The sequence below is a fragment of the Protopterus annectens genome, chromosome 10.part0 (genome assembly GCF_019279795.1).
Source record: "Protopterus annectens isolate FY-2018-M chromosome 10.part0, PAN1.0, whole genome shotgun sequence".
Lineage (NCBI taxonomy): Eukaryota > Metazoa > Chordata > Ceratodontiformes > Protopteridae > Protopterus > Protopterus annectens.
In genome coordinates this window covers 1,142,387,705-1,142,403,634 of record NC_056744.1, presented here as the reverse complement: position 1 = coordinate 1,142,403,634, position 15,930 = coordinate 1,142,387,705, and the positions used below count along the sequence as shown (strand labels likewise).

Below are 15,930 nucleotides of genomic sequence, written 5' to 3'. Positions count from 1 at the left end.
AAAGTACAGTACACAATTATCTTTAAAGAGCATATTACTGTTTTTCACTCAATGATGCCAATTTTAAAGCAACAGAAAATTTGACTAAACAGAGCTGTTAAGAGAAAAAAAGTTACTCTCGTTCAAGATACAATTCCGTAAGTAGTTAAGATGTGTCATAACTGGGAACTGATATGGAAGGTTTTGAAGACAGAGGCTGAGGTGTAAGGTATAGCTGTATGGAGGAAGTTCATGGAGGATTTTTACAGTGACATGTCCAAGTGCTGTACAAATGCTACTTGGTGGCTTTTTTGAAAATTCTCTGATGGAATTTCTATAAAGTAGTCCAAAACTGTGGACATTTAGATCACATTTAAGTTGGTCATCTATGATGACCCCCACAAGCAGTTTGGTGTGCGTCTACACTGATAATGGTGTTGCTGAGAGAAGTTACAGTGAAGGTAGGTTTAGAGAGGGTGAGAGATTTTAACATAAATAGTCTGTGCTTTTTGGGGTTTAGTACAAGTTGACTGTTGGGAGAGCAAGCTTTCTATAGAGTTAAATGAGTTGAGTAAGGGTGTGTAGGTCAGAGTATTAGAGATGGCGATAACAGTGGAGTCATCAGCATAATAAATGAGAGAAGAGAGAGGATAGGAAGTGTGGAGGTAATTAGTGAAGATGCTAAATAGTAGTAGACCTAGGACTGACCCTTGAGGAACTCCCACAATGATGGGGAGGAAGGCAGAATGTGCAGAAAGCCATCTGACAGACTGCAGTCTGCTGGAGAGGTAGCTGGGGAACCAGGAGCTAGAGGGAAAGAGTACAAGATTGGAGAGGAGCAAGTGGAGAGAAACTGTTGAATGCTTTGGAGAGATCTAGAAATAGACAGGAAACTAGTTTGTTTTGGTCTCTGGCATAGGATATTGAGTAAAGGAAATGAGGGCAGTAGAGGTACTGTGGTTGGTGCAGAAGCCATGTTGGGTAGGGGTGAGAAGGTTTTCATGGAGTATGAAGTCCAGCAATTACCTGTGCACACATTTCTCTAGAATTTGAGAGAAGACAGTACAGCTACAAGTCAGTAGTTAGAAAGGTCTATGGAATTACCATCCTTGTGATATACAGTATTTGTTTGTCTCTTTCGGCTTTTCCCGGTTAGGGGTTGCCACAGTGGAACTCCGGTCTGCTAATGATTGGCAGTTGATTTTTACGTACCGGCTTGCCAGGCCTGACGCACAACCTTCAACGAAGGTACACCCATTCACGCATGTCTCCACGCAGAAGATGCTCTAGCTGAGAATCGAACCGGACAGTGTCTTACTGTGAGGCGACCGCTACCGCAGCACCACCACCATGGGTGTTGCGATATGTACAGTATCATTTTTCCAAAGAGTGGGGAACTGTCGATTCAGATATAGGGCAGTTAATGAGGACAGAGAAAGGGAGAGCAATGGAATGTGCAGCTAGTTTGAGGAAGAGGGGAAGTAGGTTATCCACAGGAGAGCATGGCTTAAGTAGGAGCCTTTTTACATGGCTAGTAGGGACTGGTTTCAGAGAAGTAGTTTTGATTAGAGGTGTAGAGAGGGTGAGTAGGCTTGGAGGGATTCATAGCTTGCATGAGTTTACAGATAGTGTCAAGAGTTCAGTATAGATGCTGTTTCAAGAGGAGTGCTATTAGAACAGGAGTTAGGAGAAAAGGAGTTACCTGTGTGTAGATTTGGTTAATAATGTTCCAGAATTTTTTGGGGCTGTTGAACTGAGCTGTCCGAGGCTTTGTACGCAAGTTTTTCTCATCAATGTTGATTTGTTTTTTAGTAATTTTTCAAAGTATTTTTCATGTTTGTAGGCTAGTGTGGGATTCAGTATTAGTCCAGAGTCTACAGGCATCATCTCTTGTGCACGAGAGCTCGTGTGGACTGGGTTAGCCAGGGAGAGCAGACAGATTTTACTTTCGACTCTGAAGGAGGTGATGGAAATAAATTTATGAAGAGCACCAAGAGAAAGTTCAGAAAGGAAAGTCCAGTTAATAGAAGAGAGCATGTTGAATGCTTCAGGGTGGAAAATGGTGAGACTGCAGCAGTTTAGGAATTTGGAAGGCACAAGATGGTGAGGGTGGAATATTTGAAAGCTAACAGATGAGTGGTCGCTAATTGAGTCGGGTAGAGAGGTAAGATGACAAAGGCCTGGCTTGGAAACTAGTATCCAGTCAATTACTGCATTACAGTTGGTTGGTTTATAGAAGTCCATGAGGTCCCTCAGACAGACTAAATATGTCTGGAAGTCAACGCTTGTTTACGAGACTGAGGATGGGCCAAGCCACTACAGGATTTTACCTTTGGCTACTCATGGCTACTCATGCCTACACATGGACGTGCAGTCTGTCAGAGGGGTCAGGTTGCAAGCTGGGTGGCTGCAAACGGAATCCCCTCTCCAAGATCGCCTAAAGTACAGTTATGTTAGTGTATTCACTGTTGCAGTCCTCACATATGGGTTTATCCGGCTCCTGGTAGCCCTCATTAGGCCCGAATACAAGAGTCCTTGGTATAGCATGTCTGCTGCTGCCGGTTGTAAAACTGTCAGAACGTCGGGTATAAAAGGGGGGGGGGGGTAGCAGATGCCATTTCCTCAGTTTTTCTTGCCTTAACTGTCAGGAGCCCCCAAAAGAATGCTAACCCAGGAAGGTAGCACCCTGGACACGTCATCCAAAAAATAAAAATATGAATAGTCTGTGCCTTGGGAAAAAATGGGGAATGGAGGGAGGGAAACCAGGACTGCAACAGTGAATACACTAACATCTACATTTATGGTAAGTAGACACAACTGTACTATGTTCGTGTTTCACTGTTGCAGTCCTCACATATGGGTTGATTCCTAAAGCCCAGAAAAAAGAAAGGGTGGCGGAAGGATCACAGATTAAGGGTTGGTAAGAAGGCCCTGCAAAATTGCAGAGGCAAAACCAGCCCTAGATCTAGAAAACAAAGGTAGATTGTAATGCCTTGTGAAAGTATGGAAAGAAGACAAAGAAACTGCTTCTAAAATGTCCTTAGTAGGCACACACCTCAGAAAAGCGGTAGAGGCTGATCTAGTAGAATGGGTCCAAATACCCTGTGGTGGAACCTTCCCATGCTGCAGGTAACAAAAGTGAATACAATGAGCAATCCATCTGGAGATGGTTTGTTTTGAAATAGTTTTACCCTGAGCCCTAGGAGCAAAACTAACCAACTGTTCAGATTTTCGAAAGGATTTAGTCCTAAGTAGAATCTCAGCTGTCTATGCACATCAAGTGAGTGCAGAATCCTTTACCCTTTATTTTGGGGGTTGTTGAAAAATGTATGCAGGTGAATAGACTGGTTAAGTGTTAAACTGGAAACTACCTTAGGCATGAAGGAGGGATTAGCTCTCAGAGAAACTGAGTGAAAAACAATGAAAGGTTCTACTGCCATCAAGGCTTGCAGCTCAGATACCCTTCTAGCTAAAGTAATAGCTAAAAGAAAAGCAGTCTTCCAGGACAGAAACTTCAAATCTGCAGAGGCAGCTGTTTCAAAGGGAGGCAGTGCAAGTTTTTCCACAACAAAAATTAAGATCCCAAGCAGGAGTTGGAGCTCTTCTGGGAGGTCTAAGATTACTAGCTCCCCTCAGGAACTGCTTCATCAAGGGGCGAGAAAAAAATGGGTTGCTCAAAAGAACAATGAGCTGAAACTGCTGAAGCGTGAATTTTGATTGAAGAAAAGGAAAGTCCACCATTAAGCAGTCCTGCTAGGTAGTCAAGAACGAGGGAAAGAGGAGGAGAAGAGTCTTCTTTAGCCAGCATCCAACAGCAAAATCTCTTCCATTTATCTGCATAGGATTTTCTGGTGCTAGGCCTCTTGGCCTCATGAAGAACTTCAACCACCTGTTGGGAAAGATTTAAAGTATTAGCCAGGCAGTTAAATGCATAGTTTGAAGATGAGGATGAAGGAACTTTCCCCCTCCCTGTACCAACAGATCTGGTACTGGGGGAATATGCCAAGGCTGAGCCTGTGAAAGGCTATGAAGGAGAAGATACCAATGCTGTCTGGGCCAATCGGGTGCTATCAGAATAGCCTTTGGTTTTTCGCCCCTTACCTTTAGCAGCACTCTGGGAAGAAGAGGCAGAGGAGGGAATGCATAAACAGAGATGCGTCCATGGGAAGGACAATGCGTCCACCTTCCAAGCTTTGCTGTGAAATTCCCTGGTGCAGAAGGTTGGAAGGAGATGATTGGTGTGAGAGGAGAAAAGATCCACTTGTGGGGTGCCCCAATGGATGACTGATGCAGTGGAAAATGCCCTTGTTCAGTTGCCACTCTGAGGATCCAGAACTTGTCTGCTTAAATGATCTACTAAGGAGTTCAGCCTCCCTGGGAGACAATGGGCTACAAGATGCAAGCCCATGGATTCTGCTATGGACCTTAGTCTCATGTTTTGTCTGCACAAGGGGTAAGAGTGAGTCCCCATTTGCTTGTGTACCACATGACTGTGGTATTGTCTGTCCTGATCAGCAGAGTCCCACGGTAGAGTAGGTCCTTGAAAGCCAGCTAGGCCTGCTTCACTGCCATCAACTCTTAAGTTTATGTGCAGATGAATCTGCTGGTTGCTCCAAGTCACCTGTATGCCCCTGCCTTCCAGATGAGCACCCCCCCCCCCATGCAACATCTGAGGCGTCCATGGTGAGAGTCTGGTTGGCAGGCGGTGGGCAGAAATGCAGATTCTTGTTCTGAGAACAGGCTATCGCCCACCAGGGGAACTCCTTTTGCAGACATGGAATCAGGGAAAAAATCAAGTCTAAGTCCTGTTTGTGTTGACACCAAAGATTCTTGAGGTACCACTGAATTTCTCATATGCAGCCTTGCATATGGGATCTTCACAATACATAAAGCCAGGAACCCCGGTGCTTGCAGAAATTGCCTTGCAGACACAGCTGGGTCATGCTTGCCAAGTTTCTGAAGTAAGTCGAAAGATCTTGCATCTGTTGAGGGAATAATACCATCTGGGTGGCTGAATTCGGACTCGCTCCCAGGAAAATAATCTCCCTTGTAGGAACCAACTAACTTCTTTTCTTTGAGAGTGTAACCCAGAGGTGTGTTCACAAAATCCAAATCCTTTTCTTGTTGTTCTGGGAAGTTTGCTTGAATGAGACAGTCGTCCAGGTAAGGATAAATTTGAATATTTCTCTGCCTGCAAAAAGCAATGGCTGGAGCCAGGCACTTGGTAAAAACTCTGGGAGCAGTAGATAATCCAAAGGGCACTGCAGAGAATTGAAAGTGTTGCTCCCCCACCCTGAAGCGAAGGAACTGCCTGCAACTTTCCCTTATTAGGATGTACAGATAAGCCTCCTTGGGATCCAAAGTTAATAGCCATGAATCCTTGCCCAGCACTGGTAGTAACTGTTAAAGGGTGAGCATCTTGAATTTGAGGACCACCAGAAGTGTTTAGAATAGACAGATCCAGAACAGGGCGCCAGGTGTCCCATTTCTTGGGTACCAGAAAAAGTCTTGAATAAAAACCTAGGCCTGCCTGATTTGCAGGAACTGGCTCTATAGCCCCCAGGGTTAGTAAAGAAGAAATTTGAGTTTCTACCTCTGCCCTGGGAGTTATGGGTATGTCTGGGAACCCTTGTAAAACAGGGAAGGTGTGAAAGTAAAACTTGTAACCTTTGTTTACTATATTGAGCACTCATTTGTAGTCTATGATGGTAGACCACACCTCTGCGAACCTGGCTAAACCCCCCCCCCCAAAGGAAATCCAGGGCCCGCAGAGGTAGGCACAGGAAGGCCGGAGTCACTGAATGTTTGCTTTGGGAAGCTGGCTTAGAACTCCCCAATTTAGCAGAAGAGGAATGCCACTGTTTAGCCCTTTGAGGGGCAGAAGCCTGCCCTCTGGATGATCTGAAACTCCTAGGCCTAGAGCGACCCTACTTGCCAGGATCAGGGAAAGACCAATTCTTGGAAGGATAATTCCTACTAAACAGAGGAGGCTGAACCTGAAGGAAATCTTTTACAGCTTGCATAGATTTTTTTTATCCTCCAACTTCTTCAGTACCTCCTCAGCCTTATTACCAAAAAGACTGTCCTTGTGCAAAGGAACATCCAGCAATTTACTTAAGTTTCAGAAAGAGGCTGCTCCCTGAGCCAAGCATGCCTTCTAATTACAGAACCAGTGGCTGCTGCCCTGCAGGAAACCTCCAAAGTGGCAAAACCACAATGAAGTGAATGCTTAAAGTGGAAGAATTTGGTAAGTCTTGTAAATCTTTGTTTTCAGTCATGGAGGGAATATCCCCAAGTTTAGCCTTAATAGCCTCCAAAGTATGCTGCTGATACGTAAGCATGTGAAAAAGAATTAACGGATCTAATGGCAAGAGTTGCAGAGGTATAGACTTTTATCCCACTTGTCCAAGGCCCAAGACTCATCAGAAGGCACAGGGTTTTTAGCAATAGTAGCCTTAACACTGGGCCCTTGAGAAAATTTATGGATCAGCAGTAGGGTTTTTAAAAAGGAATTTGAGTTTCAGGAACCCTGTAATACCTATCCGGTTTTCTGGGGGCAGGAGGAACAGAATTAGGATTTAAAGAATTTTCCATGAAAACATCCACAACTTCCAAAACTGGAGGTATAGCCAGAGGCTTATGCTGTGGCAAATACAAAAAATCCCAGATTATTTTCTTAGACTGGAAAATCCTGAAATTCCCATTTAAAATGCTCCCTAAGTGTATTCAAAGTACCCCAAAGGAAAAATCTTCTGGAGGGGAGGCAGAAGGGATAGAGTCCTTAGCATCAGAATCCTCAAAGCCAGAAAAAAGTTGAGAATTTCCTTCACCAGCAGACATGCTGGAAATCTCAATCTGAGACACAAAACATCAGGAGATAATTCCCTAGCCCTCTCTGAAGAGGGAGGATGAGAACCCCTAATCAGGGAAAGATCACCAGCCATCTTTACCAACTGGGACTGAGGCACAGGAGGGGAGGCAGACACCTGCTTATGAGAAGGTTTGCTAGCAATCCAGAGGGACTCGGGAGGCCTAGCAACTGCAGAAGTCTGAACTAAGGTAGTCTGACTGGTTCTGGTCTCGTGTCAAAAAGAAGAGGAGTCAGAAGCCGGTGCCTGCAAAGCAGCTCCGGACCCATCAGAGGAGGCGACAGGCGGAGGGTCTGAAGACGAAATAGCAGCCGGCGGCATGGAGGACTCCGTAAAGGTCTCGGCAGGAGGCTTGTGGCTGAAAATCTGTGGACTGCAGGGGCTGCTAAAACGCCTCACTGCCTACCCCTGTGCAGACGACCAATTTCACCGGTGCGTCGGCAGTTTTAACCCTAGGCCTGTCGTAGTCCTTGTCTTTGCGTTTCCTAGGTATATCCTAAGTCGAGATACCAGAAGACGCCATACCGACTAACTTAGGCCAGACTCCGAAATGCTTATACAAAATCTTAGCTCTATGGCGTATGGTACGCAGGTTAAAAAGCACAGAGATTGCTCTTAAGGACGTCGTGATCAAAGCCCAAACAAGTTATACAACAGGAATGGAAATCATGGTGCGGAATCTGTTTTCCACAGGCAAGACAGTTAACTATCGGACATTCATTAAAGCAAAAAAAGAGGCTTCCCAATGGGGTACTTATCTGAAGGCATCTTTAATTTGGTAGTCTGAAAGCAAAACTAAGGAAAATGGCTGACCAGCACTAGTGCGAACTGCATCTGCTTCGGGCTCCAAGGCAAGAAAGACTGAGGAAATGGTGTCGGCTGCCCCCTTTTATACCTGAAGTTCTGACATCAGTTTTATAATCGGTGGCAGCAGACATAATATACCAAGGACTTTGGTATTCGGGCCGACTGAGTACTACCAGGAGCAAGATAACCCATATATGAGGACTGCAACAGTGAAACGAAGATCATAGATATGGGTGGTTCTGCCTTGCCAGCTTTACAAAAATCTGGGTGTCAGAAGTTGGTGCATGCCTAGCAGCTCCATACCCATCTGACACCTGAATGTACTTGGCGAGCCTATGGTTAACTGAAGAAAGCAGCCAAACTGTTTAATTAAATGCTACTAACCGAAACTGTTATTCACTGTATAGGCTTTACACTGTAAAGCAAATCATTGAACATTAATAGTTGGCCAACATCGGGACTGTCCAAGGATGTCAACTAAAACAAAAGTAACGTTAGAAAATATGACAAAGTGCACACTGTATAAAATAAAGTACAGAACACTTTTTAAACAGTATTATCTTATGAATGTGTAATCCTGGAGTTGGTATTTATAAGCGGGGCTGTGGGGGGCACAGTCCCCAACAACCGGTAAACTGCTATATACTTGGGGGATGTGGGGTGCACAGCCCCCTACATAAGTTTACCAAATTGTCCTCTTGTGGGGGGCTATGACCCCCACAGCCCTGCTAATTATAAATAGCAACTCTAGAATAGCACATTTAATGGGATAATACTATTTATTAACACATAAAAGGCAATCTGTACTTTTTTAAACAGTGTGCACTTTAGAAGTCATATTTCCTAAAACGTTAACTGTTTAGTTTTAGCTGACAGCATCACCGGACGATCCCAACTTTGGCAAACTATAACGGTTTGATTCAGGTTATGATGAAAAGGAGTTTCGATTACTGGCATACAAGTAAAAGCCATTCAACGGATATGATTAACCACAGACCAGTATTTGGCATATACAGATGTTGAAAGCACCAACAGCAACATCTGAAAGTGTCCACTCCATTGACAATCTCAAGCATGGGAAGGCTATTGGAAACAAAATGTCAGGCTATAGTAGCTTTCTCAGACGCGTCTTTCTTTTAAGCATGACTTCAACTGAGGAACCAGTGGATACCATAATGGGTGCTTGCAAACACCACTCTTTGTGCTGTTCAGTACATTTCTGAAGCAATTTGGCCCTACACAATATCTGGAAAAATAATCAAAAAAAGATTTTAACAGGACCCTTGGCTTTGACAGTGACACAATACAAGACTTCAACCAAAACTAAACAATGGCATTTCTGACTCAAAGCAAGAACGAACTGAGAAAATGGCATCAAACTATCACTTGGGTGTCCACTGGGTTGGGGGAAGTGAACAAGTCTGTTATTTGGCTCAGCCTCAAGATTCCAAAAGCAAGAAATTCCAACTATATCAGTGAAATATGGCTTGTGCAAAAGCTTGTATACTGGAAGGCAGATGTCTTGTGCTGAGTCTATTACAAACATTACACAAGGTGAAATGCTTTCTTCCACAGACATCAGCTGATGTTGAGAGGAGTTTGTACAAGAATTTTACAACCCCCTAATACTACAAGAAAATGAATTCTTAAATGACAAAAAATGGAAAATTCAGGAGGAACAGTTTCAGCAAAATAAAAAAAACAAAGTCATCTGTGAGCAAAATCTCCATATCCCATAATAGATTCTAATAAAGTTAACTGCACCTAATCTACACAGATACTGACACAGTATGGCATACTGCTAAATTAACAAGTTCCTAAGTTTGAACATTTAAAAGGAAACTAAACCCAAGAAGAATGACAGAGCTACATAAACATTACTTTTACTGGTATGCACATGCAAACAGCCCAAAAATAAGGTAGCTATTCCTTTACCAATATAAAAGGGCAACACTTTAGCTACTCAGTCATGAATATGGTTTATCATGTTCCCTTAGGTTGTGCTTACCTTTTAGCACACTGCAGCAAAACCTAAGGTAGATGGTCTGGGTGGCACTGTAAGTATAAATACATTAATTGCACCGTTTGCAAACAGAAATTCACATGAATTCATACATAAACATCCTCCAGAGTGAACAAAGTTCACAATAACTTATTTACGTTTTGCAAAACACTTAAGTCACTTTGGTCTGAAGTTTATCAAGGTACTGTCAATTTCACATAGCTCAAATGATCAATGTACAAGAGACATATGCATTATCACAGATCCCTGAAACTTACTTGAGACAGTGTCTATTGTGTGCACCATTTCACAATGGGAAATGATTCTAGACAAGACATGCATACTGCAAATAAAAAGTACTCCAAACAGAAAGATATGCAAACAAAATATTTCAGTTTTCCTAAAATGAATTATACCTCTATTAACAAATTGCAAATAGTCTATTACAGTGACAGACATTTCTAATTAATTTACAATACAGTTTACCTACAACATGCTGCAAAAGTCTTGCTTTGCAACTTACAGATCCTCACCAAGAAAAAGCCTGAAACAGAAACTAACCCAAAGTAAAATTACACACCACTTTATCAATCTGAGGTTTAACGACAACATACAGACGCTTGAAACCCTGTGATATGCAGCACAGAAAAATAACTATTCCTGTACATGTACTCTAGTTATGTATTAAGAATGCAGTTTAACAGGTCTCACATGAAAGCCACTAAGGCTCAATAAATCGAGACCTGATCAGTCTACTTTATGGCTTATTTATCAATACATTTCAAAGTTACAGCTAAATATACAGTAATACTTACCCACAAAACCCATATTAAAAAGAATGCTAGCAAAACTATGAAGTGTAGCTCTAGTTTATAAAAAAAAAGTCCTGCATGTCAGCACTGCATATGCACATTTAACAAAACAGGGTAAGGTACTTTAAATGCAATATGGTGGAACAACGACAAAATATAATTCATTTTGGTATTCTGATGTACTTACAGTGCAATGCTCCTTGAAGGAACACAATCAAGGATGGTAACAGCACAGGAATCCTCACCCCCTATAGAGCTAGTTCTACACTAGCTGGATCAAACCTGCACTTCAACAGATAATGGCAAAGAGGCTGCATGGCTCGATCAAACCTGCACTTCAACAGAATGGCAAAGACAGGTTGCATTTACATGTAATTTCTTACATGTAACAAAAACAAACTCAAAATTCAAAGAAAACACCAAATCTATAAATCACAGAACAATGGCTTCGGACGGCATTTTGGAAGGAAAAAAATTAAAGCATCTGTTAAGCTGAAATTCTAGTTAGGTGGGAGTACGCATATACATTTAAACAATGCAAGTGTGCTGCACCAGGTTTGCAAAGAAATGTCATGGGAGAAGTGCTCACATTTAACCTGTCAAACATTAAAACTTCAACAGCTCTATACTAAGCTTTGCTGGCAAGGTCTTCCCTTGAAATACTACAAAGTACAAAAAATATATATACTTACTAATATCTATCCTAAAAAGCCTATCTCAAGAAGCATGCAATATAAAGACATGGCAACCGCACAGTGCTCAAAACATTAAACAGTGTTATGCTGCAAAACATTTAAAAATCACAGGCAATAAAAAAAAAGACTAGGATGAGACTGTGCTAGCAGTTGTACTGGGCTAAAACACTGGCAATCTTGACTAGCAAAAACCACTAACAAAAGTAATACCTACTTCAATTATGGATTGGACCGGATGAGAATCACTTAAGAAATCTAGCTTTTACAACTAAACTCCCTGTTCCATCTTAGGGCAAAATTAAGCACGTTAATGTTCAGTTATTTACAATGTGGAAGAGCACACAGTATGAAACATCAATCAGCCTGACAAATGCAATTCAACTTAGCATACTTTGATTCAAGTATCCACATATCCAACTTACCGACACAGAAGGTTTCATATTATTTATTATAAAGCACAAAAACAGGCATGTTTAAAAGTGAAAATATACAATGAAAAAAAGTACATTTGTATAACAAAGTATTGACCACATAATAGTAGTTGCAAATACATTTTCTGGAATGTTTACATCTATACCATATACTAAAAACAAATCATTTCTACACAGAAATATCATCTCCTATCAGTAATGATAGCTCATACATAAACATTTTTAAACCAAAGAAAGTTAAGATCTTCATCAAGTCGTCTGCAGCCATACATTTAATAAACGTTTTTTCCCCCACAATGAAGCAACTACTGTACTGTCCACGTCACATTACTGGCCCTGTGCAGGAAAGATACATAAGAAATACACAAGATGTTAAACAAGCAGAAAATCCACATTGCAGCCTAAATTAGGAGAGACTCCTTTGAAAAAAGGGTGAAAAAAAAGGTTAAGTGTGCAAGGTGGCACCCACCGTCTGATCTTTTCTAAAAGCCTGGCTGGGGAAAAAATCTCATTCAATACATGTTAAAACAGTCTCATTCAATACATGAGAAAACACTATGTGTACTGGTACATATTCTAAGACTTAGCTGCCCTGCATGCATTTTTTGTTAAGTCAACTGAAGAGAAGTGTTTAACTATAGTTAGAAACACTATAAAGTTAGTTTTAAACAAATACACTACTATACCTGTTGAGCTGGAGGGTGAGGAGGCATTCCCTGTGGACTGGTTTGTGTATAATATGCAGCTTGTTGCCTGTAGTATTCAGCCCATGCAGCACTGTAGTCTGGCTGAGCAGCAGCAGCAGCTGGTTGAGCAGCACCAGGTACATGAGCTGCAGCTACAGCCTGACCTAAAAAACAGCCACAAAATATTAGAATAAGTTTACTTAGACCAGCAATTAAAAGGCACAACAGAGAACACCATTCAGAGCCCATCACCAAATTAAGTTATCGGATTATAAATACAGTTTTTGTACTTTTCTCACTTGCTTAGAGAAAAAACAGCTCGTGCTCACTTTCCTCACTTATCTAGAGGAAAATAGTTTTATTCAGGCATGTCCAAGGGTCATCTCCCAGTGTTCTCTCCTATCTGATGAATTTGGGCATCTTGAGACAATGTAGCAATTGCCTCATGTACACAGACAACCCTCTCCTCCTACCACCCAATACTACAACCTGTGAGAGAAGTCCTTATCTAGTCAAACTGGAGGTAAAGCTCTCTCCAACCATGACTGAACTTGACAGTCATGAGAAGGTAAACATTTGCACCACACCACACATCACAATCTCACTAAATCTACACCACCAAAATCCACACACAGTAAACACAAACATTCACAGAGGCTCTCAATAATAATCTAAGCAACAGAGACCTCCAAAGCAGAAACACAAGCAACCTCCATCCCCCAACACAATCCAAATGACACAGCCCACAGACTCAGTGCGTCACTCAACCACAGCCAATAAGGCAAAACGTACCCAACACACTAGTCATAGGTGACTCTATAGTCAGGCACACTGATGTCCCACTCACCAGACTAAACAAGGCTATTGTCAGCTGCCTGTCAGGTGCCAGGATCCACCACAACCCATGCACTCAGGTCACTCCACAAGTACAAATATGACTGTCATTATCCATGTTGGTGTGAATGACCAGAGACGTACCTCCCTGGACCACATGAAAAGAGACATGGAAGAGCTCTCCGATCTTGTAGCCCAAGCAGGTATGACCCTAGCCCTGAGTAAAATTCTACCATCACCCCAAATGATACCGCAGTACAACAAAATGATTGACCAACAATTGGCTAAGCTTCTGGTGTCATTCTAAGGGGATCCAGTATCTGCCTACTTGGGATGACATGGGGAGCAAAATATATATATAATTTAAAACACGAATAAGAAGTTATGTACCTACCATAACGTTCCATGTTAGTCTTCTTCTCGCCTTCTTTCTTGCTGGATGGGTTCGGAGCCGATCCTCGGCTCCGACTCGGCCAATACTAAAGCTCGAGAGCCAATTCCACCAGCTCGAGGCTCCCCTATATCCCACAATGCTAGGCGGTAACTACTCAGATCTCTTTTGATAGCTATACCAAGCAATCCTAGTCTCCATAGAATGGAGTAGGGAAACCCACCTCAAACAATCTGCGTAAAGGAAAGGCAGACCTCAGTAAAGATAGAAGAGGTGGGAGAATGTGTGGGAGTAACAACTTTCGGAAGAAAAACACAAAAAGAATTCCAGTCGGTCTGTCCAGGCTTGGGGGAAGGAGGGTGGGACGCAAGAAAGGCGGCGAGAAGACAACTAACATGGAACGTTATGGTAGGTACATAACTTCTTAATGTTAAGTTGTCAATCTCGCCTTCATTCTTGCTGGATGGGACCGCGTCCCTAGCACCTTATCCCGGGTGGCCTATCGGAACAGACTCTTGAGAACAGTGGAACCAAAATTGGCACGGCTTCTGGAAACCATGTCCAATTTGTAATATGAAATGAATGTATGAGGAGAAGCCCAGGTGGCTGCTGCACAAATTGAATCTATTGGCAACCTGTCCTGAAAGGCTACGGATGTAGCTAATGCCCTACTTGAATGAGCTCTAGGTCTTGAGGGTAGTTTTTGATGTCTGATCTCATAGATGAAGGTAATTGGTCTTGAGGGTAGGTTTTGATGTCTGATCTCATAGATGAAGGTAATTGTAGAAGTGAGCCATCTAGAAAGGGATACTTTAGTGACTGGAAGGCCCAATTTACCTTCTGCATATGACAGAAACAATTGATCAGATTTCCTGAATTGTTTAGTCCTGTCTAAGTAATATCTCAGTTGGCGATGAACATCCAAAAAATGCAGCTTTTGTTCTGACCTATTTGAATAGTTAGGGAAAAAAACAGGGAGATCAATAACTTGGTTTAGGTTAATTTGAGAAGAAATTTTAGGTAAAAAGGATGGATTAGTACAGAGGGATACCCTGTCTTTGTGAAAAACTAAGTAAGGAGGACGACTGCACAGAGCATGGAGTTCGGATACTCTTCTCGCTGAAGTTATAGCTACCAGAAAAAGTGTCTTCCAAGAAAGCAACTTCAGAGAATATGAAGCCGCCGGTTCGAAGGGGGGAAGAATTAAAGATGCCAGAACCAAGTTCAAATCCCATTGAGGCGGGGGGTCTTTGATTGGAGGTTTGAGAAGAAATACACCCCTTAAGAATGCTTGACAGAGTTTGTGAGCCATGATGCTGGATTCTGAAACACCAACATGAAAATTTGATATGGCAGCCAACTGAACTCTAATGGTTGATGCAGAAGATCCTAAATGAAAGAGTTCTGCTAGAAAGTCTAAAACAGACTGAATAGGTGCAGTAAAGGGATCTATGTTTTTCGATGATGCCCAAAGGGAAAAACGTTTCCATTTACTAGTATAAATCTTCCGGGTAGAAGATTTATGAGAGGCTATCAAAATATCTCGGACCGATCGAGATATTGAGGGAAGCCTGGCTAAGGTTGGAATCGGAGAAACCACGCTGTGAGGTTTAGAGAAGACAGAGATTGGTGCAGCTGACCCGATTGATGGGTAATCAGATCTGGTACTGGGTCCAGATGCCAAGGCTGCTCCAAAAGGTAACGATGAAGAAAGGGAAACCATATCTGTCGAGACCAGTAAGGGGCAATGAGGATCATTGTCACTTTCAAGGCGATGGCTTTCTGAATTAGTTGAGGTATCAGTGGAAAGGGGGGAAAGGCATACAGAAGTCCCCAGGGCCAATCGTGGACTAGAGAGTCTCTGGTGGGATGGCCTGGTAACGGGAAGAGAGTGAAGTAGTGACGCTTGCTGTTTTGGGGAGTAGCAAAAAGATTGCAGCAAGGCTGGCCCCATCTTAGGAATACTTCTTCTAGAACTGACTTCTTTAGAGACCACTTGTGTGGCATGAGAACTGCTCTGCTCAATTTGTCTGAAATGACGTTGGATTTCCCGGGAATATGCGTTGCTATCAGAAAACGCTGAGAAGAGATCGACCATTGCCAAAGTCTGAGTGCTTCTCGACATAAAGGGTATGATCTGGTTCCGCCTTGTTTGTTGATGTACCACACTACGGACATGTTGTCCGTTTGAATTGCAATAGTCCCCTTGGGAAGAGAGTCGTGAAGGGCTTGCAACGCTAAAAGCACTGCTCTCATCTCTAAGACATTTATGTGCAAGTGGCACTCGAAAGGTTGCCACGTGCCCTGGACTGTCCTGCCCTTATAATCCCCCCCCCCACCCGATCAGGGAGGCATCTGTTATCAACGTGGCAACTGGGGGGGGGTGAAGGGTCTTCCTCGGAGAAGTTGAGGTGATGTGATCCA

At 42.7% G+C, this 15,930-nt stretch overlaps 1 protein-coding gene across 2 annotated transcripts in view; it reads right to left on the bottom strand.

The window, feature by feature from the left end:
- Window positions 1–15,930, bottom strand: part of FUBP1 (far upstream element binding protein 1) — a 1,223,929-nt gene that overhangs the window by 61,840 nt on the left and 1,146,159 nt on the right. The window contains exons 22-23 of one of the 2 annotated variants that reach the window (XM_044085874.1): window positions 12,282–12,445; window positions 11,594–11,931 (exon numbers count right to left, since the gene is read on the bottom strand). In XM_044085874.1, coding sequence (XP_043941809.1) covers window positions 11,923–11,931; window positions 12,282–12,445 — 173 coding nt within the window. In that variant the 3' untranslated portion in view covers window positions 11,594–11,922. Of the gene's footprint in view, window positions 1–11,593; window positions 11,932–12,281; window positions 12,446–15,930 lie in introns of those variants that run through there. The other variant, XM_044085872.1, reaches the window with a different exon arrangement.